The 21641-nt window shown below is 53.2% G+C and overlaps 2 protein-coding genes across 4 annotated transcripts; both read right to left on the reverse strand.

The window, feature by feature from the left end:
* Positions 1-330: 330 nt before the first annotated feature.
* Atf6b (activating transcription factor 6 beta) lies at positions 331-8292 on the reverse strand. 3 transcript variants are annotated; one of them, XM_028887961.2, is made up of 18 exons: positions 8152-8290; positions 7739-7818; positions 7214-7292; positions 6825-6916; positions 6199-6343; positions 5073-5158; positions 4853-4964; positions 4611-4742; positions 4347-4480; positions 3648-3833; positions 3473-3564; positions 2593-2769; positions 2330-2437; positions 2148-2229; positions 1868-1938; positions 1600-1711; positions 1383-1467; positions 331-953 (listed from the first exon to the last, which is right to left on the reverse strand). In XM_028887961.2, the coding sequence occupies exons 1-18, from the start codon at positions 8252-8254 to the stop codon at positions 724-726; spliced, it is 2106 nt and encodes a 701-aa protein (XP_028743794.1). In that variant the 5' UTR covers positions 8255-8290; the 3' UTR covers positions 331-723. The 3 variants fall into 3 exon arrangements, with proteins under 3 accessions (XP_028743794.1, XP_028743792.1, XP_028743795.1); XM_028887959.2 differs by having other exon boundaries at positions 4829-4964; XM_028887962.2 differs by lacking the exons at positions 331-953; positions 1383-1467 and having other exon boundaries at positions 1620-1711; positions 1868-1954; positions 4829-4964; positions 8152-8292.
* A 902-nt stretch (positions 8293-9194) lies between these two features.
* Fkbpl (FKBP prolyl isomerase like) lies at positions 9195-10745 on the reverse strand. Its single transcript, XM_028887896.2, has 2 exons — positions 10587-10745; positions 9195-10348 (listed from the first exon to the last, which is right to left on the reverse strand). The coding sequence occupies exon 2, from the start codon at positions 10273-10275 to the stop codon at positions 9220-9222; it is 1056 nt and encodes a 351-aa protein (XP_028743729.1). The 5' UTR covers positions 10276-10348; positions 10587-10745; the 3' UTR covers positions 9195-9219.
* Positions 10746-21641: the final 10896 nt, after the last annotated feature.

The following is a 21641-nucleotide window of genomic DNA, read 5'->3' on the forward strand; positions in this document are numbered from 1 at the left end:
CCCCCACGCCTGTTGTTTGTGTCGACAGCTCATCCTGGAAGGCAGGGGGGACCTGCTGCGGAGCGAGGAAGGCCTGGGGCTGCTGTGCACCCTGAGGGCGTGGGGGCCCGTCCTTCCTGTTTACTCAGACACATTCCGGTGAGCTGTCCTATCTGCTGTCACGCCAACGCCACAGACAGCCTCGCTAGACACAGACGTACCCTACAGCTGCGGGGGGCGGGGGGTGACATGAGGTCTGACTACCCACTCCACCATCAGGGCGGCCTCAGTGCTCGGCTCTCTGACTGACGCTGGTCCTGTGGGAGTCACACACTGGGAAGGAAGTCACCATCTCTTTAACTCCCTCTGAGTTGTTTATTTAATAATAATAAAAAAAGATAGACACACACATCAACTGACTTCCACCACCCAAGAACATCTCTTGTCCCACCTGGGGACCAAAGTCCCACCTCCACTCCCAAAGAGATAAACGAAAGAACAAAGAGGTTATGGGAGGCAACCCAGCCCTGAACTGAACCTTACGCGGTATCCTCGGAGAAAGAGGGGACTAGGGGTTTGCAGAGCGAGAGGAGCCCTATATTCTGAACAGAGGTGAGGAGAGGTGAACTACCCACCCTACTCCCATTAAGTGCTTAATCCCCACACCCTGCTTTCTTTACCCATCGCCCCAGGTCCCAGGGTCAGGTCCCCCAAGCAGTTCTAAGCCAATGGGGGCTGCAGAAGTCAGGGGTGGTTGAGGTAGAGGGGCTGGTGGGAGGCCTGGCCGGCCTGGCCGGCTGCAGAAGCTGGCAAGGGGCCACCTGTGGTGTTGCCTGGGGTCGGGGACGGCTGCTTTCGGAGCGAGGGGGGCACCGTGGAGGTCTTGATGTGAATCACCCTGGTGTCCATGACCTCACACTCGATCTGCATCATCTCCTCATAGTCCCCTGGGGGCCCCCGGCCTGACACGGTCTCTGTAGGAAGGGGAGTTAAAGGAGGGGAAGGGAGGGGAGGCACGTGGTGGTGGATGGGGACGGTGGGGAAGGTGGTTAGGGAAGTCAATGACAATGACAAGTGAGGGACACACGGGAGGAGACGGAGGAAAGAAAATAAAGTGAGCAGTCCAGCAGGCTCCCGCCCACCCACTCTGCCTAGCCACCTGCCGAAGCAGCTTTGGGTCTGGCTGGGAAGGGTCTCACCATGTGACCCAGACCCACTCCATCCTCCCACCTTCCACCGAGGCCTCAGCACTAGGATTTCAGGCACAGTCTTCTGTGAGCCTCATCTCTCTGAACACCCCTATTCTCACCTTCTCCCTTAGCTCCCCCTGCTGGATCTGGGCAAGAACTCCTTCCTCAGTTTCGGGCTTCAGAACCCTCCCCATAGGCAGAGGGAAGAATTACCATTGGGGGCCATGGCTGGCATCACCAGGGACATCTTGGGTCTGGATGTCTTGTTGTGGCTGATGGCCGGGAGCAGCAAGTGGTCCTAGGAGCAGAAGGCGCGTGCCCGGGTGGCCGAGGAAGACACGCCGACAGGTTCCCTGGCTCTGCTCTTTACCTTCCCCTTACTATGACAGGGCCCAGGGTGACAGGCAGATGGATGGGGGCGGGGGCTCACCCTTCGGAAGGAGACAACGTAGAAGGTGTCTTCCCGCCGGTCGATGGCGTCTAGAAACTCAGGCTGTGAGCGGCCTGGGTGGCGGTAGAGCTGCAGCTGGCCCACGGGGTCCCTAGGCAAGTAAGGACAGACTTAGGAGGCCGCTGAGAGGAAAGAGACAAAGGCCTTGCTGGGAGGACAGATTCCTGCTGGGACAATGTGACATCTCCTGGGGTCCAGCTCTTTCTAGTGACTTCACTTAGTAAATGCTCACCCAACACTCACTCACCTCTCAGGAGGTCCCGGAGGTTGGGTGGGGGCGGGTTTCACTGGGGGAGACTTCTTCCGCAGCTGAGACTTCTGGAAGGAGAAGTATCTAAAGATTTGAAGAGGGCAAAGGGAAGAGGGAAAGAGACAGGCGGTCCCTGGAAGCTGGTGCCATCTCACACTCACTCCTCCATGGGCCCCACAACCCCGGAAATCGCTACAAGACATCCGCCTGAAACCCTAGGACACTTAGTTGTAGTCTTTACCTCACCTTCCAGGACCCAGACCCAGTGGCTCCTAACCTGTCTCTCCTGGGCCCTCTGAGGTATCTTCCGTCGACCTCTCTGGTGACGTTGGACCCAGCCACTCAGCTCATCAGCAAGCCTAGAGAGACAGGCCACAGCTTGTACACAAGCAGGTGGAGAAGGCAGGGAGCTGGCGATCCACACCGGACAGCGGGGCTTCAAAGGGCAGACGGACGCACCTCAGGGACTCAGTCCGGTTGAAGTGGCGGCAGTCAGAGGCGAGGAAGAGCTGGTCCAGGTCTCTCAGCAGTAGCTCCTTGGCCCCACCAGGGAAGGCCGTCAGGTTTCTGAAGTGAAGCAGAGGAGGGTGACCAGAGACTGCCTGGCACAGGGCACCAGCAAGGCCCCTGGGCAAGAGCAACTCTGGCTCTGTGCTGGGCAAAGGCAGGTTTCCGGAAGGCTTGCTCTACTCCTTAACGAGAGGGGCCTTTCTGCTTCCCACCTGAAGCTGGGCCTGCCTGCAGGGCTGGGCTGCTGCTCCTCCGGGCCCTGGGCAGCTTCCGGGAGGGGTTCAACACCGGGAGCTGGCCCTTGCTCCGAGAACTCCAGCAGGCGTCTCTGGGGTCGAGGTTCCTCCCGGCTCATCCGGGAGATGGGGGCTGGAGGTGGCTCACTGATGCTGTGGGCAGGGAGGCAGGACAGTGAAGCATCCCAGCTTCCTCAAGGAAGAGTCAGAAATCTGCTGACTGGTGCAGATCCAATCTGCCCCACAAGACTGAGGCTCCCTTCCACGAGATGGGAGTGGGAGGGTGCCCGCCTCACAGGTCCAGGAAACAGGAAAAGGAGAGCGTGGGTGTGCACTGGGGGCAGGGGTTTATGTATCCATGTACATGTGCATATAGAAGTCAGATCAGCCCTGACTATCATTCCTCAGGCACAATCCACCTTTTAATTTTATTTCTGAGTCACTGTCTCTCACCGGCCCAGAGCTCACCAAGTAGTCCAGGCTGGCTGGCTGGCAAGCAGTAGGACCTGCCTGTCTCTGTCTTCCCACAGCTGTGTAAGTGCATGCTACCACAGCTGGCTCTCTTCAGAACAGGGGTCAAAGGACCAAACTCAGGGCATCACACTTGCATGCTAAGCACTTTATCAAATGAGCTACATCCTCCAGAGTCACCTTTTATTAACATGACCACCACCCACAGCACACCACCTATGGGGGGACAGTAGAACAAGCAGTGACTGGTGGATACACCATCAGGGCTAAGGGTGCCAGAAATGCTTGTGCAAGAGGAGCACACTGCCCATGGCAAGCAAGTAACTGGGCAGCTGTGAGGCTCAGCCCCGTCCAGGAGGCTCCAGGGAGGTGGTGAGGGTCTCACCTCACGGGTCCAAAGTTGAAGGCAATGAAGAGCAGGAAGACCATGATGCAGACCACCTTCCTGTTTCCAGACCCCAGCTTGAGCTCACTGTTCTGCAGAGGCGGACACAGGAGGGCGGTGTCACCATGAGGCCTGTGGTTCCCACCCCCTCCCAGGGTAGGTGGCACAGGCCAACCTCTGCCAGCAGGGCCTCCAGCCGCCGCCGGAGGGCAGCGTTCTCCCTGCGCAGCTGCTGGTTGTCGGCCAGCACAGCCTGCAGCCTGGCCTCCAGCCCCTGCAGATACTCCTTCTTCTTCCGGCGGGACTGGCAGGCCGACTCGCGGTTCTTGATCATTCGCTGCTGCCGCTTCAGCAGCTTTGCCTGGCACCGGATCAGAGAGGGAGACGCGTTAGAGACCATGCCCCCAGCGCCAGGGGCTGGTCACCCAGAGCTCAGATGGCCACTCTCCTGCCTTCCTGACCTGAGAGTGCTTCCCTCTCCTGCCACCCTCTAGGGAAGGGCGGCGTCCAGTCCTCGGGTGTGGGACGGTGAGACTGCAGGACCAGCGTCCCGGCAGCCCTCTCCCTGGGGCTTCCTCCTTCCCAAACTCTTGTTCCGAGCCCAAAGCTAACTGGGCTCCAGTTAGAAGAGCTGACCTGCATTTCCACCGGGAAACCGCCCGTGTGCTGGCTGGCACCTACAAGCACGTGTGATGCCCCAGATGTGACTGGAGTCCATCCCGCTCTGCCTGCTGTAACAGCACCCCTACAGACCTTAAGGCCAGCGCCAGGTCTCAGGCCTCCATCCCTCCACCACGGCGCTGCTTCCACCACAGACCGACAGACCTCTCTCCCCTCCCAGTTCAAGAGCCTCTCCCCCCTCCCCAGCACATACATCCACTTCCGGCGGACAGGCGTTCCCAGGCATAGGAGCAGGGACAATGCTCTTCCTCTCGGGTCGGGGAACTGCGGGGGCTGGCCCTTCAGGCTGGACTCGAATAGCACCTTGGATGAGGACTACTGGAGACACTGAGAAAGCCACAGAGCGAGTCAGAGCGGGTTAGCGTCCTGGCTCTCCCACACTCACACCAACACTGCAGCGTCAGGGACCCCAGTGGCAGCAAGCTGGCTGACAAGGTCCCCTCTCCACCTTCCACACCTGCGGGCTGCTGGACGAGGGGCTGCAGAAGGACGGCAGTGCTGGGGGGCCCGGCCCGGGGCGGCACCTGAACTGTGGTTAGCACCACAGGTTTAGGCTGCAGCGGAGGCTTCCGAGCGGCCGGAGCTTTCCCTGAGGGAAGACGAGAGGGAGGGAGGAAGGAACGACAGCACTGTAAGGGCTGCCCCCGGGGACCCCAGGTCAGGAGGCCCCGTTACCTGAGGAACTATCAGGGGACGGACCCATGCTGATCTGGACAGCTCCGAGTGAAGGGGCTGGGACATCCCACAGGAGGCAGCCCGGAGGGGACGGGGACTCCGTCTTCACTTCCAGAACCTCCTCTCCTATGAAAGCCTGTGTGGGGCAGTCCCGAGATATTATCTGGGCGTGTCGGGGATGGAGTGGGGGCCGCGGGACTCCCTGGGGAGGGCTGGGGCTGCAGAAGAGAGGAAATGGGTGCACCTGGCTGGGGGAATCTGCTGAGAGCAGGGAGGCCTCAGAGTTGACAGAAGAAGATGGCGAGGCAGGCTCTACCTTGGTCTGGATATCTGTAGGGGGCAGGAAGATACAAGAGCTGGCTATCGGGCTGGAGAGATGCTCAGTGGTCGAGAGAGCCTGCTGCACCTGCAGAGGACCATTCCTAGGACAACTGTCAGTGACCCCAGGGCATCTGACGCCCTCTCCTGACTCCTGGGGGCATCAGGCACACACATGGTGCACATGAAGGCAAAATGCTCACACATCCAAAATAAATCTTTAAGAGAAGAGGCTGGCTACCAGATAAATACTGAAAAGGAAAGGAGAAAAGGGTCATTTCTCCTTTACCTGGACTCCGGAGTCCCTGAAGGAGGAGCCATGGGATGAGTGTCGAGCTCCCCACCCACTGGGACATTCCTTTCTATTTCAGTGGCTTCCCTAACGTTTCACACCCACAGCTGCTAGTTTTCCTCAAGGCCACCTCACCCATCTGCTGGTTCCTATTCCTTCTCCACAGACTGTCCGTGTGGAAGAGCCCTGAGCAAGGACAGGCTCTGCAATCACAGGACTCACATTCCGATGCAATTCTTCCTAAGATTTTTATTTTATGTGCATGAGCATTTGTAAGTGCATGAAGCCAGAAGAGGGGCTTGTAACCCCTGGAACTAGAGTTATAGACAGTTGTGAGCCACCATGTGGGTGCTGGGAATTGAACCTGGGTCCTCTGGAAGAGCAGCCAGTACTCTTAACCACTGTGCCATCTCTCCAGCCTGTTCCTACCCAATTCTAACCTCCAGAACCAATGCACTTTCATGTTGACAGTGACCAGCTCCTGACTCCCACCCTGAACTGTTTTCTGTCACCTCCATTCTCATGTCCCCCATGCACTCAAACTTAACTGACCCTGAAGACTCACTGCCTCTCACCTCACCTAAGTTCCCTTCGGACTGACAAGTTAGCCTCCTAGGAACATATCACAAAGCTTCAGCTACCTCAGAACCTCCCAACCTTGTCAAATCTCTGCAAATCACCCACAGGAACAAATGCTAGCGCCCCCCACCCCCCAGCCATCTCTCCAGCCCCCAGTGGGTGTGTGACAAGGTGTGATTACCTGAGGGATCATCAGAGGCAGAGCCCACGGTGATTTGGACTGTTTCAAATGGGGATGCTGGATCATCTCCCAGCAGGCAGAGTGGGGGTGCTAAGGACTCTGTCTTCACATTCAGCACCTCCCCCACTCCGGGAACCTGTGAGAGCTAGGGTGCAGCAGGGAGGGGGGAGACAGAAGGAAAGACAGCCAGAGGGGTGCTGAGAGTCAGAGTGAGAACAGAGGCCTGAGCGCTAACAAACCGACTGTGGTCGGACTAGTCCTGAGACTCTGCCTAGGCTCTCTGGCTCTGTGTTCTTTCTTTCTATTTTCTTCTCAGGGGAGTCAACAAAAATCTCGAGATTGCAAATATCACATCACAGTGGCCAACCGGGGGGAGAGCAGTTTGAGAATTCTCAGCTGGTACCAATGCTGTTTTCCCTACCACCGCCACCTCTCTGCACACGGAGAAGGCCCATCTTCCTTCTGCACACCAGAGTGGACGTGCAGAAAACGAGGTGTCATGACTGAGAAGAAACTCCCACTCACTTCAGGACTCACAGCGGACAAATAGAAAGAACCCCAGCACCCAGAAGTGCAGCCAACGGAGCGGAACTCCTGCCACAGAGAACCAGAGGGGCGGCTCTCACCTGGCTGGAGGGCTCTGCGGAAAGATGCGATGACTCTGAGCTGAGGGAGGAGGAAGAGCAGGGAGAGGACGGCTCAGACTTCACCTGAAGATCTGGAAGACAAAACGTTAGGAAACAACCAGGAAGGACTGGGAATACGGCTCCGTGCCAAAGGCCCATCCTGCTTGCAGGAAGCTAATACTGCAAAACAAGTAAACAGGAAGCAAAGCCGGAGCTGTCCAAAGGGCGGTGCTGGCGGCGGGGGTCGGAGAGCGAGGATGGACAAACACACGCGCGCACGCACATGCACACGGGATGGAAAAGTGGGGTACAGACACCTGTGCAGAGTGTGCACTCAAGGACTCAGGGATGCAGCGGAGAAAGATGAGGGGATACTAAGGGTCCCTTACCTGGGAAGATAGGTAGAGGGTCCCAAGGGGGCTCAGGGGGGCTGACATCCATCCCCACGTCCAGAGAGCTGCTGTCAAACTAAGCGAGGGCAGGAAAGTGAGCAAGTGTGAGCCCCAAAGATGAGCAACATACCTTGCAAATTAAGGAGCCCCTTGTGTTGAGCGCCCACACTTTACAAAAATACTTGTATTTTTCCTAACAATATCTAACAATCAATTCTCTTGCTCCTGTAAAGACGCTTACAGCTGTTAATCTTTTATCTTTCCCCCATAAAAGGGACCTCGAAAGTCCAGAAGGGGCTGCTCTCAAAAACCCCGACTTAGGGTGGGACAGCGGGCTGGCCTCTAGAATAAAGCTTGCTCCAATCAGACAGTGGTGAAACTCGTCTTTCTCCTCGCAGTTTTCGGGTTTAACAAAAGCAGGGGTGTGTCTCGGATGAGCTCTGGCTTGGAGATGACTCCGGGCTTGGGGTCCCCCCACCACCACCACCAAGGGTTACAGGAGAAACGCTGAGGTAGCAATACCGGGACATCCTGCTCCACGCAACGGAATAACTGCGTCTGCTCCTCGGCCACTTCATCCAGGCCACTGTACAAGGTGCTGTCTGCAGGGAGGCCGGGTGTCAGGAGGCTCGCCCGCCCGCCCGCCCGGCCCGGCTCCATCCCTCATTGGCCCGGCCGGGCCAGACCCACCGCCCGCCCACTCGCGGAGCCAGTCACCCTAAGGAGTCCGGCCCCTCTCCCCCGGCCCGGGGCGGCCCCGTGCTCCCGCGGGAGGACAAGATCTGCCCTCCTCCCGCATCCCGGGCCAGCACGGGCCTCGCGGCGCGCTCCCCCAGACCATGGGCTCGGCGTCCGCCCTCTGCCGCCTCCCCGCGTGCCGCGGGCCCACGGCCGGCCACAGCCCGCTCCCTGCCCCCGGGCCTCCCTCTGCACACCCCAGTCCTCCGGGCTCAGCAGGTTGTCGGTGAAGAAGCGCGTCGGGTCGGCGATCTCGCTGAGGAGCATCAGCTCCGCCATCTTCCCCCCACCCCCCACCATGAGCCGGCTCCCGGGCCCGCCTCTCCCGGGCCCCGGCAAATCAATGGGCTCGCTGAAGAAAACCGGGCACCCCGGAAGCCTTCCTGACCAGTCAGGGGCGTGAGTGCCAAGCACATGACACGAAGGAGCGGTGACTGTACACGTTGGGCCAATGGGAACATGGCAGCGGTCAGCCACTCCACACGTCCAGGCGGAACTGCGCGCGCGCCGTAGAGGCCCCCAGAGAGCAGCCTCTTGGGAAATGTAGTTCCTAGCACTTAGCGTTCCAGCATCTGGACTGGACTGAGGTTTTCCTCAGACATCTGCACCCACGCGTTGCCCATAAACTCAGGAAGGCACAAATGCACACGTAATCAATCAATCAATCAAACAATCAAGGTCCAGCATCTAGGACGGAGTGATAACTCAGCAGTCAAGAGGGTTTATTGCGCAGAGTGGTGGCGGCGCAGGTCTTTAATCCCAGGCAGAGACAGGCGGATTTCCGAGTTCAAAGCCAACCTGGTCTACAGAGCGAGTTCCAGGACAGCCAGGGGTACACAGAGAAACCCTGTGTGTGTGTGTGTGTGTGTGTGTGTGTGTGTGTGTGTGTGTGTGTGTGTGTGTGAGAGAGAGAGAGAGAGAGAGAGAGAGAGAGAGAGAGAGAGAGAGAGAGAGAGAGAGAGAGATTATTGCTCTTGCAAGGACCTGGACCTGGATTCCATTCCCAGAACCCACACCAGGTGACTCACAACCATCTATAACTCCAGCTCCAGGGGATGCAAATCTGACATCCTCAGGTACACAAAGGCATATATACACATAATAAATACACAGATTTTAAGAGGTGGATAAGCCACCTCACCCCCAAGTGGCTCACTGACACCATTGCTGGGTATGAACTGAAACCCCTTTGGGGCCCTTAAAAGTCCCCCAACACAGAACACAATTCACGGGTTCCTCGTCTCTTTTAAAGTCTAACTTTTTAATCAGCTGAACATCTTTCGAAGACCCCGCGCCAGCCCAGCATCCTGTTTCTTTCCCTGAGTGACCACTTTGCCCAGCTCCTCTTGGGCTGCACGGTTTTTGGGGTCAGCGGCTAGCACTTTCTTGAGGTCAGCAGTTGCTTTCTCCAAGTTCCCCAGGGCAGCCTGAGCAACCCCTCTTCGGTACAGGGCTTTTAAATGGCCCGGCTGCCGCTCCAGCGCGCGGTCACAGCTCTGGGCGGCCAACTGGGGTTGCCCTAGCAGCAACTGGCAGGCGGCCAGATTGGCGTAGAGGATCGCTTGTTCTGGGGGTCCGGGTGGGGGTAAGGTCAGCAGCAGCCGGAGAGCCCGTCCATAGCATCGGGCAGCCCCCTGAGGATTGCCGGCTCGGAACAGTTCTGTACCCCTGGAGTGCTCCTCACTGGCCAGGGCCTCCTTCTCCATAGCCTCCAACTCCCAGGAGTCCCGACCCTTAGTGAAGGAATCCAGTCTGAGCTTGGCAAGAGGTGCAGAGGACCCAGGAAGATGAATCTCCGCTTCCTCGCCTTGACACATGGACTCCAGGCATTTTTCTGTGATTTCCCCCCAAGTTTTTTCCCTCCATTGCCCAATGCCTATGGTTAGTTCAGTCCAGCCCTCTGGCATCCCAGACCCAAAAGGAAACCCCGAAGCCAACACTCGGCACTGGGAGCCGAGTTTGGGTTTGTCTAAGCCACGGCCACGAACTATGATCTTCTTTACAAAACTCCCGTCAGGGCAGTACCAAAGATCAGAGGCTCGGAGAGGCTCCGCCACCTCTTCGGCGGAGACGTGAGACTCATCAGCGTCACCCTCAAGCCCAGCCACCGGGTTTTCAACCTCTTCATCCTCTACAATTCTACATTCTCTTCCACTGGCTGGGTCGGGTCTTGCTCCCAGCTTCAGGGCCTCAGGGGAGGGGCCTGGGGCCTGCCGCCTAAACCGGACGGCCGCATCCAGGCTTTGCTGGGCATTCTCTTCCCGTGGCCGCGGCTGCGCGGTGTGCTTCTCTTTCACCGGGCTGACAGGTGATGCCTCCATCACCCCCGATCCCGTCAACAGTGGATAAAGAACAGTTTTGCCTGGAAAGTGATGGATCAAGTGTAGTTCATACCTGGAAAAACAAAAAACAAAACAACGAAACAATGCAAATACCCCGATGCCTAGTTAGGACTCCTCGTCATCCTTTTGAGACCAGGGCACCTAGTCCTATAAGTTTTTCTTTCTTTCTTTTCTTTTTTTCCTTTCCAAAGCTTAGCGTCCACCCAGATTCAGTTTAGAACTATAATTTCCGCAATGCCCCACGGTTCGGGTAGCCGTCCCAACTCCCGGCACTGAGTCAAAAAAAGCACCTGAGAGGCCAAAAGGCCTGGGAGGGCGGCCTAAGTCAGGTCTCCGTCGCTGAGTGCCGTCCGAGGCCTGGGGACGAGCCCGGGAGCAGCGGAGTCTGGAAAACAGCCGTGGCGCCCACGGGACTGCGAAGCTAACCCCAACATGCCGACCAATCGGGAGGGCGGAGAGGCTGCTCGGCCCGCCCGCCGAGTGACGTCATTTCCCAGCAACCGTGACGCTCCGTACCTTAGCAACCGGACTAGGCCTAAGCAATAGAATCAGGCCAGCTCGAACCGAACCAGACAAAGATCTGGCTGACTGGTTTATTCAAAATGTAAAAGAAGACCAAGAATGGGAAACTTGGACTGAAGAAAATGGAGTGGAGATGGAGAGTTTTGCCAAGCATGCGTAAAAGCCCTGAGTTTGAGCCTCGCTATTTTTTTTTTTTTTAAATGGCTGAGAATTTAACCATTCAGGACCTCCTGTGTTGTTATGCCTAAATTCAGAGATCTTAGCTCAAGTCAGCTCCTGTCCGTTTTGGCTCCTCCTTGACTTTTGCCTCATATCCATCCCTGCCCTTCAGCCGACCCCCTTTTTCAAACACGAATGTGCATGCCTATCACTTGGGAAAGACGTTAAATTGCAGACCTGCATTTCGGAAGTCTGAGATGGAGCCTGTGATTCTTAGTGAGGGCTCATGCTTCCAGCCCACGAAAAGCACCGCCAACGGTATAATCCCTCGGTGACCTCATTCTGAACCAGCTCAGTTTGTCCTATATTTTGCGTGTGTAACTGGTATAGCACGATCCAGTGAGTGGAACGGTGGAGAACGGGTCTCCTCCCTACAGAAGGTGTAGATAGATTCCTTAAGTGACTCAGCCTTGGCAAGCTGCCTGCACAAGCTGGGCCAGCACCATTCTTCAGGGAAGGAGAATCCCTAAGTACCTCACTGGGGCATATGTTGTTCTTGGTGTTTGACAGGGTCTTGATGTGTCTCTTGCTGGCCTAGAACTCACTATGTAGTGGAGGAGCTGGGACCACAGGCATGCACCACTGTGTGTGATTTATGTGGTACTGGATCACACCCAGGGCTTCATTGATGAAGGTAAAAGGAAATACTGACAAACTTTAACACTGATTGGATTATAAAGAGAATAGTTGTATTAAAAAACTTGCTCAGAGATATTAAATAAGGAATTAAACTCAGAGGCTCTGAGCCAATTCTTATTCAAACATAGCTTACAAACTAGCTTTGCCTAGACAATTTAGGACGATAAGGAAATAGAGTTACACTTCTGAGTTAGTTGAAATCTAAGTTTCCTTTGCTCCTTGGAGCCGCTTGCTCATTGGAAAGCCTCCTCTTACCTGAAGAAGCCAAAGCTTGCTAACCTGCTTGAGAAGGTGACCCTGGGCCTCAAGCTGCTCCAAGAGTAAAGCTGGTTTGTTTAAGGATAACCGAGAGTGTGGACTTTACATAATCACACAGAAAAATATAACCTGGAGATAACTAAGGCTGTCACCTGCCTCTGTGAATCTGCCTAATTGCCCAGAAAATGTAACCCAGAGGGAACCGAAGCTCAGTTTCAGCTTTCGTAACATTGCTTCATTACTAAAAACATAACTTGGGATGGCAATCTAAAAGACACCTGTAAATCAGATGGCACCCATGTTTAATCCCAGCACTCGGGAGGCAGAGGCAGGTGGATCTCTGTGAGTTCAAGGCCAGCCTAGTCTACAGATCGAGATCCAGGACAGCCAGGACTGTTACACAGAGAAACCCTGTCTCAAAAAACCAAGCCAAAACAAAACAAAAAACAGTGTTAAGCTCCAGGTTACAGACCTTGATTTTTTTTCCTCTCTAAAATTCCATTTTAGGTTTTGAGCCAGAGTAACCTTAGGCATTGCCCTGCTCACCCCAACACCATGACTGACTATTGCGGTTCTCGGTATCCCTGGAATCTTATTGAAAATTAATTCATCTTCCCTCTTCTGGACTTCCCTCTGAGGGATTTCAAGAGAAGCAGGAAGTGCAGGATGGCTCACACCCTAATCCTTGGACACAGAAACCCCACCTCCCGGGAGCATATCCCTTTGTAACACTCTCTTGTTACTTTGTGTGTGTATACTTTAGCTACCTCGACTCCATGGGCGGTGACTTTGTGTGTATGTGTGTGTAATTTAACTCCTCCATTCATTCAACAGCTATTTAATGAACAGATACTGTATCCAGGCAGCATGCTAGGAGTGTGTGTGTGTGTGTGTGTGTGTGTGTCTGCCTGTGTGTGTGTGTCTGTCTGTCTGTCTCTCTTTCTCTGTGTGTGTCTGTTTGTCTGTCTCTGGCTGTCTTTGTCTTTCTGTCTGTCTCTGTCTCTCTGTGTATGTAAACTTTAACTCCTCCATTCATTCAGCAGGTATTTATTGAACAGCTGCTGAATCCAGGCGGCATCTTAGGACTGGGGATACAGAGGTGATTCAGACACACAGACAGACAGACAGACAGACACAGCCTTTGCACTCATGAAATTTATAGTTTCACTACGGAAAGACATCACAGAGGTATAAAATGTGCTGTGAGAATGAGCTGTGAGGTGGAGTGGACATTTCTTGTGGTGACAATTTTGCTGGTATCTAAGGAGTGAGCTGGAGACAGGCATGACGACTCCTATAGCCCCAGGAGGATCAGGAGCTCAAGATTTTTCTCAGCTAAATAGTGAGCGAATTTGAGGGCAGCCTGGGCTACATGAGTGACAAAGAAGAGGAAGAGAAATCAAAATAACTTGAAGGCTGAACCCCAGATACCACGTCTGACATGTGTGTCCTGCAGAAAAGCCTCAGACCCTTAACCACAGGGCCGTCTTTGCAGCTCCACAAGTCACTCTTAGTCAGTGAGTAATCCTTACTAAAGGTGGGGTGTCCCTCGGCGGCAGAGTCCACACAGAGTATACAATCTCCTGCACACACACACTCCCAAATCCTTACTAGGTCCTCAGGGTTTATCAATAAAGAATGGAGACAAAAGCAGAGGTCCCCACCAGTTGGGGGAGTGTCTTGTTTCAGAACGCCCCAGACACCAGGAAAGTGGGCTGAGTGTCGGGGCCTCTGTGATTTCCAGCTCAACACTGTCTGGGAAGGCTTCAGGCATGGAGGCAGTCAGATTGCTGAGTCTGGAAAGCTCTACATTGCTTTGACATGCAGAGATTTGGGGCATTTGTTTCAGAGTGTGCAGCAGGAGGAAGCACACACCTTGTCCACCCAGCATTATGCATTTCCGATGTCAGTCTCAGCTTGCCCAGGCTATTCCACGCAGCATGCATGCTGCCCGTCACAAGACCTGGAGCAAGCTGCAGTTTTTCACACTGTCAAACACCATGCACTCCACACGGCCAGGACCCAAGTGCTGCCCAACGCTCCACGGCTCTGCCGTATAGCATCAGCATGAGAGGCTAAAATTCTAGCTTCCCAGAGGTTAAACAAATGTCCCCTTCTGTTTAGTTTTGGTGGTCTCTGTGGTTTTTGGTTCTTCTGGAATTTGTGTCAAAATTGTTCCTATTTCTTCCCAAAGTCTTTTAACTGTGCTTGCCTTGCAGGCGGGGTTTTCTGGCAGGACGGGGTGACCCCCCCCCAAAAAAAAAAGACTTTCTGCAGTGAAACACTCTGTAGGAAGTGCCCCATAGTAAGCCTGGCCATGAGCCACAGCAGCAACACCAGGCACTGTGCTAAAGGACAATAGTCTTAGCTCATGTGCATTAGCTAATGTATTACCTCATTTTCTCCTAACATAACTCAAGGAGCTAATTATTCATTCAGTCTTTTTCCCCTTGTGTGATGGTGGGGACCAAGACTCTGTACGCCCTTGGCTTGCTCTTCACTACTAAGCCGTATGCCCAGCCCTTGTTCAATGGTTTATTTTTTTATTTAACTGGGGCTGGAGAACGGCTCAGTGATTAGGAGCACTGGTTGCTTTTGCAGGGCACCTGGTTCAGTGTCCAGCCTCCCCTTGGTGGCTCACAACCCTCTGAAACTCCAGTCCCAGGGCATCCAATGCCTTCTTCTGACCTCTGTGAGCACTAGGCACACATATGGTACACATACGCACATACAGGCAAAACACTCGTACACATAAAAATAAATCTTAAAAAAAAATCATATTTGGGGACTGAGTCTCACTTTGTAGCCCTGGCTAGCCTGGAACTCACTATGTAGACCAGGTTAGCCTTGAACTCATAGAGATTCGCCTGCCTCTGCTTCCTGAGTGCTGGGATTAAAGGAGTGCTCCACCATGCCTGGAGTGAGTGCTCCACCACGCCTGGGGGAGTGCTCCACCACGCCTGGAGGAGTGCTCCACCATGCCCGGAGTGAGTGCTCCACCATGCCTGGAGGAGTGCTCCACCATGCCCGGAGTGAGTGCTCCACCATGCCTGGGGGAGTGCTCCACCACGCCTGGAGGAGTGCTCCACCATGCCTGGAGTGAGTGCTCCACCATGCCTGGAGTGAGTGCTCCACCATGCCTGGAGGAGTGCTCCACTATGCCTGAAGGAGTGCTCCACCACGCCTGGAGTGCTCCACCACGCCTGGAGTGCTCCACCATGCCTGGAGGAGTGCTCTACCATGCCTGGAGGAGTGCTCCACCATGCCCGGAGTGAGTGCTCCACCACGCCTGGAGGAGTGCTCCACCACGCCTGACTTAATTTGCTGTTGTTGTTTGGCAATGTCATACATCCATATAACATGACTTTTAGTCATGTTTGCCCTGTTCCTCTCCCTCGCCCCTTCTTTCCCAATGGCGCCCTTCCCAACAAAATCTTTTTGTGTGTAACCCCCTGGGTCTAATATGGGTTACTCGCCTGAATGGGAACAATTTATCTTGACCACACCGCGGAAGACATTACACCCTTCTCCCCCAAACAACCAGCCAACAGTCTCTCTGGGAGGGGTGGGCCTCTCTCGGCCCCTCCCGCATCCATGATGCAATGTCGTAGACAAATCTCCGTTGCTGGCCTTCTTCTTGCTAGGTCACAGGCTGAGGAACAGGCAATAGCTGACACTCTCACAACAGCAGACGTCAGGGAATAGAAACCTATTGATAAAGCGTCCTACAATGTCAGGTAGTGACAAGCGTGATGAACCCGTCAGCCAGGGTGAGCAAATAGGTAGGAAAGGTCCCAGATGCGTGTGCGTGTGTGCGTGTGCATGTGCGTGTGCGTATGCAATCCAGCGCTGAGGGCAAGTCTCCTCATGGGGTTGATATTGGTCCTGTGCCATAAATGATGTATGGCAACCTGTAGGGGGCGGGGATCACTCAGTGGGCAGAGTGCTTGCCTAGCAGGCAGGAGGTACTTACTGTGTTTGACCCCAGTACCACACAAATGGAGCGTGATGGGGCTTGCCTCTAACTCCAAGCTCAGAAGACAGAAGCAGAAGAATTGGGAGTTCAAGACCATCCTCAGCTCCGCAGTCTGAGTGAGACCGAACTGGGCTACTTGAGACGTGTCTGAAAAATCAAAACAGGGCTAGTGAGGTAGGTGCTTCATCAGGTAAAGGTGCTTTCCGATGGCCTGAGGACCTGGGGGTGGTCTCCAGAGCCCACGTGGTGGAGGAGAGGACCAACGCCACAGCACTGTCATCTTCTCCACAGGCATGCCATGGCACGTATGCACACACACGTACACACACACACACACACACACACACACACACAAGGGGCTGGGTACAGTTCAATAGTGGACCACATGGTTGGCTTATACCAGGTCCTGTATTTAATCACCAGCAGAGAGAGAGTTGAGGGGAGGAAGAGGAGGTAGGGAGGGAGACAGAGAGCACTGAACCACAATCCACAATCCAGATAAGGGCAGACCTAAGGAACCAGCTCCACCAAGCTGTCCTCTGCCTCTAAATAGGCACCATGGTACACCCCCCCCATACTCCCCCCCACACCCCTACACATGCATGCACACACACACACACACATACCCATACACACACCCCTACACATGCATGCACACCATACTCCCTCACAATGATAATAAAATTTTTTTTGAGACAGGGTCTCACACTGTGTCACCCTAGTTGGCCTGGAACTCTCTATGTAGCCCAGGCTGGCCTCTAACTCATAGAGATCCACCAGCCTCTGCCTCCAGAGTGCTCAGATTAAAGGCGTGCATCACCAGGCTTGGCAATAATTAATTCTAAAAAAAATAAAAAACCAGTCAAGTGAACAAAGGAAAGGAAAGCCAAGTCTTGGGTAGAGGCGGGCACAGTGAGGCAGGACTGTAATCCCAGCACGTGAGAGGCAGAGGCATGGGCTATATAGTGAGATCCTGCATCAGAAAAAGAGGAAGAGGAGAGGAGGGGGGAGGAAGGGGAGGATGAGAGGGGGAGCAGGGGGGGAATGGAGAGGAAGCGGAGGGGTAGGAGGCTACATCTGCAACAGCAGCTGCTCAGTGGTAGAGTGCCTGTCTGGCGTGCATCCTTGGTGCATCCTTGGATCTCGAGCACCACAAACGAAGACGAGAAGCCTTCCCAGTACCGGTGCAGCACCCTGCGTAGTTCTTTCCAAGGAGAGTCGATCACAGTTCCCTCCCTGCCGGAGCACGGGCACTTTTGACAGTATTGTGCCCTTGCTAACTACTTCGGTGAGGTTCCCTTCTTTACAGTTAAACCTATAACATGTCTGTACAATAATGGACGTGTTTCAGTGACGTAGGAAAACCAAAGGGCATGACTTAAGGAGTCCCAGCTCCGGCAGGTGGAAGGTCTGGGTTCCCTGGGCACAGATGAACCGGGCCAGAAGCAAGTGAGTGTCTGCAGCAGAGGTACCCCACTTCAGTGACCCTGGATGTGGGTGAAGCTATGGGGAAGTTCTTGTCTGCAGCAGAGGTACCCCACTGCAGTGGCGCTGGATGTGGGTGAAGCTATGAGGAAGTTCTTTTCTGGATGGTTCTGTTTTCTCCTTGGAAAGAACGTTGTCATCTTGTGAAACTGTGGTCTCAGGGTGGGGAAGGTCCACTGGAGAGGGAAATGTAGGCTGGCAGTTACACCCAACAGCCCACAGGGAGCGAACCATCCAGCATGACTGTGCATTTCCCTGGGACCTATTCAGCGGGTGGGTGAAGTGTTAGCAGACAGGGTGAGATTGAGCCAGAGGTAAATTGCACAAAGGGAAAGGAGCCCAGAGAACAGGGTGAGGCCTCGAGGTGCGCAGGGCGTTCAACTTTGGAAGCTGTACTAGACAGCGTCACTGTTGCTGTGAGGCAACACCATGACCAAAGCCACTTGGTAAGGAAAGGGTTTATTTCAGCTTCCAGGTAACAGTCCGTCCCGGAGAAGTCAGGACAGGACTCAAGCAGGGCAGGAACCAGAAGGCAGGAGCTGATGCACAGGCCATGGAGGGGGCTGCTTACTGGCTTGCTCCCCACGGCTTGCTCAGTCTCCTTTTTTATAGAACCCGGGACTATCAGCTCAGGGATGGCACCACCCACCATGAGCTGGGCCCTCTCCCAGCAATCATTAATTAAGAAAATGTCCCACAGCTGTATCTTACAGAGGCATTTCCTCCACTGAGGTTCCCTCCTCTCAGATGTAAAACTAGCCAGGACAGAAGCTAAAATGAGAAATGGGCAAAGTGAGATTTTCTTTTTCTCTGGAAATAGGGTCACTGGTCCAGGCTGGCCTTGAACTCATGGTAATCCTCCTGTTTTAGCCTCCCAAGTTCTTAGATCATGAGCTATCATGCCTGGCCTGAAAAAGAAAAACCGAGGAAAGCCAGGCAGTGGTGGCGCACACCTTTAATCCCAGCACTTGGGAGGCAGAGGCGAATGGATCTTAGTGAGTTTGAGGCCAGTCTGGTCTACAAAGAGAGTTCCAGGACAGCCAAGACAGGTTACACAGAGAAACCCTGTCTCAAAAAAACAAAACAAAACCCAAAAGCTGAGGAAATCAAGCAATAATAAAAGTGATGTGAGCTGGAGAGATGGATGAGCAGTTAAGAGCACTGGCTGCTCTTCCAGGGGCCCACGGTTCGATTCCCAGCAACCACACGGTGACTCACACCATCTGTAATTCCAGCTCTAGGGGATCCGATGTCTCCTTCTGGTTCCATGGGCACCAGGCAAGTGTTACACAGACGTAAATGTAGACAAAACACCCATACACGTAAAATTAAAAAAAAAAAAATTTAAGTGATGGACAGAGTCAGTGGGTGGGTGGTCCAAAGGGAGTTGGGAATTTTTCAAGCGGAACTGACGGGTGACAGGAAAAGACGGTAAGTGAGACTTTTGGAAGGGCGGCAGCTTCTGGTGGTGAGCAGGCTGAAGGACTGATAGGTGGGTGGTTGGTGTGGGTGGGAGAGAGTGGGCGGCTAGATCGTTGATATACATGGATATCAAAGACATCAAAAATGATCAGGTGAGGGGTCCAGAAGGGAGATCCCCGGTACAGCATGTGTCTGGCACACACGAGCCCTGGCCTCTGTCCTCAGCACCACAAACAATAACAGCATAATAAAACATCGAAGACCGAAGAGGGAGAGACAGAGACAGTGAGCCAGGTGTAGACCGGCCAGAGTGAGGGAGCAGAGCCTCTGCTCGGGGACTCAGGGTGTCCACAGGGCCGGGGCTCTGAACACAGGGGAGCTCTGAACACAGGGAGCCAGGCAGGGAGGAGGACCATAGGAACAAGGGGTCCTCTTGTCTCCCCCAGAGGGGGCAAAATCTGGGTGAGGGGAAGAGATGAGAAGTGATTTTTACTCACTTCTCCTAATTACTTTTAAAGAGTTCAGATATTAGTGGGAGAGATTTTGCCAGATGAGGATATGAAAGTCAGAAAGGAGCAAGATTTGACAGTGGATCCCAAACGCTGCTTCGGGCTAAGTGGAAGCATCAAGACCACAGGTAAGAAACTGGGAAAATGCAGGTGTGTGGGCTTCAGATGCAGAAACTTTTTCCTAAAGAAAGTTGTCCTAGGGGCTGGAGAGATGGCTGGGTGATTGAAAGCACTGGCTGCTCTTCCAGAGGACCCGGGTTCAATTCCTAACCCCCCCACGGCAGCTCACACCTGTCTGTAACTCCAGTTCCAGAGGATCTGACATCCTCACACAGACATACATGCAGGCAAAACACCAATCAGTGATCATAAAAAGCAAATTATTAAAAAGAAAAAAGAAAAGAAAAGAAAGGAAGGAAGGAAGGAGGGAAGAAAGAGAGAAAGAGAAAGGTTTTCCAGGTTGAAGCATCTTTCAGATTCTCCTCCTCAGTGGTCTCTGAGGTGACTCCAGCCTTGGATGCTCTTTGGAATCCTCTGGGGATATCACAATATTGACACCTGAGTCTCCCCTACCCAGAGATTCTGATTTCAAGCCAAAAGATATCACCTGAGCTTTGGACTTCAAAAATGCTCCCCTCCAGCTCTGGGATCCCAGCTTACAGAGCCTTGTGTGGTGAGTGAGGGGTGAGTTGATTTGGGCCTTGAAGGACAGGAAATAAATACGTGCAGATGCATATTGGAGAAAGCCTGGGGTGACCCAGAGCCCAGAAGTGGCCTAGAGCCTAGGGGTGGTCGGACACTCACGATAAACGTCAAGCGGTTTGATTCATGCCTGGCACAGACAGAGAAGTAGGCCTGAGGTTTTGGGTGCTGCCGCCTAAACACCCCAAAGTGAGCATGACGAAGGCTGGACAGGAACCATGGGCAGTCTCAGTTACGAAGTATACAGACAGACTGTAATTTGGGAAATAACTAAATAAGCAATAAATAATTCTGAAAGGCTTCTGACTCTTCAGCGGGGATTAAACCCAGGGCCTTTCGCTGCGGATGTAGTTAGTGGTATCATGAGAGTGTCCCGTTCTCCCAGCCTAGGTGAGAGGTTTGTGTGGTGCTGCAGGCCTTTAATCCTTGTCTCGAAAAACCAAAACAGCAACAACAACAACAAAAAAACAAAACACCCTTGGGCCTTGTGCAGTGTGCCCTTTTGAACTGTTTCCCCAAGCCCACTCCCTTCCCCCCACTTTTTATTTTGAGACAGGGTTTCATTAAGATGTTTAAGTGATTTTGAAATTCCTCTGCAACCCACACACCTTTCAAAAAATTGTTATTATGTATGTGTAGATGTACTTGCCGCGTCACATGTGTGGAGGTCAGAACTTGGAAGCAGGGTCTCTCTTGAGTAGGCTGTGCTTCATGCTCCTGGCTAGCTGGTCTGGAAACTTCCAAATGACTCTCCTGTCTCCACCTCCCTCTCCCAAAATAACAGTTCTGGGATTACAGATATACATCACTACGGCCAGCTTTTTTTTTTTTTTTTTTTTTTGGTAGGTCTATGGGCATTCCACATTCTTTCTGCCTATTTTTATTTATTTATTTATTTTAATTACACTCATGATATTCATTAATTACACTCATGATATTAATTACATTTGTGGTATTCACTGATTACATTTGCCGTATTCATTCAATAATTATATTTATGATATTCATTAATTACATTAATTGTATTGATTTATTACATTCATGATATTATGTCCTGACACTACTGTCCATCTGTGGGGCTTTTCCATCACACAAAACAGAGATTCTGTACTTAGGAAGTCATTGCTCTATATTCCTTTCTTCTCCATCATGAGATAACATCTAATCTTTCTGTCTCTATGAATTTGTATATTCTATATATTTCATGTAATACAATTCTATAGTATTTGTCCTTTTTTTTTTTTTTTTTTTTTTTTTTTTTTTTTTTTTTTTTTTTTTTTGGTTTTTCATGACAGAGTTTCTCTGTGTAGCTTTGTGCCTTTCCTGGAACTCACTCTGTAGTCCAGGCTGGCCTCGAACTCACAGAGATCTGCCTGGCTCTGCCTCCCGAGTGCTGGGATTAAAGGCATGTGCCACCACCGCCTGGCTTGTCCTTTTTTTAAATATAAAAACATTTTAAGTACGTCCAACGTCCAACATCCAACTTAAAAAACAAAACAAACAAACAAACAAAAAAACACTGGGTGGCGGCGGCGGTGGCGGTGGCGGCGGCGGCAGCAGCAGCAGCGCACGCCTTTAAACCCAGCACTCAGGAGGCAGAGGCAGGTGAATCT

The sequence above is a fragment of the Peromyscus leucopus genome, chromosome 16_21 (genome assembly GCF_004664715.2).
Source record: "Peromyscus leucopus breed LL Stock chromosome 16_21, UCI_PerLeu_2.1, whole genome shotgun sequence".
Classification (NCBI taxonomy): domain Eukaryota; kingdom Metazoa; phylum Chordata; class Mammalia; order Rodentia; family Cricetidae; genus Peromyscus; species Peromyscus leucopus.

What these genes read in the sequence shown, in the direction of transcription:
- Atf6b (XM_028887959.2), bottom strand. Translation starts at nt 8,254, where the DNA reads ATGGTGGGGGGTGGGGGGAAGATGGCGGAGCTGATGCTCCTCAGCGAG. An exon ending in TTCAACTTTGGACCCGTGAG is followed by an intron (nt 2,770 to 3,472) that starts GTGAGACCCTCA and finishes CCCTGCCCACAG; the next exon opens with CATCAGTGAGCCACCTCCAG. An exon ending in AACCGGACTGAGTCCCTGAG is followed by an intron (nt 2,230 to 2,329) that starts GTGCGTCCGTCT and finishes CTGTCTCTCTAG; the next exon opens with GCTTGCTGATGAGCTGAGTG.
- Fkbpl (XM_028887896.2), bottom strand. Translation starts at nt 10,275, where the DNA reads ATGGAGGCATCACCTGTCAGCCCGGTGAAAGAGAAGCACACCGCGCAG.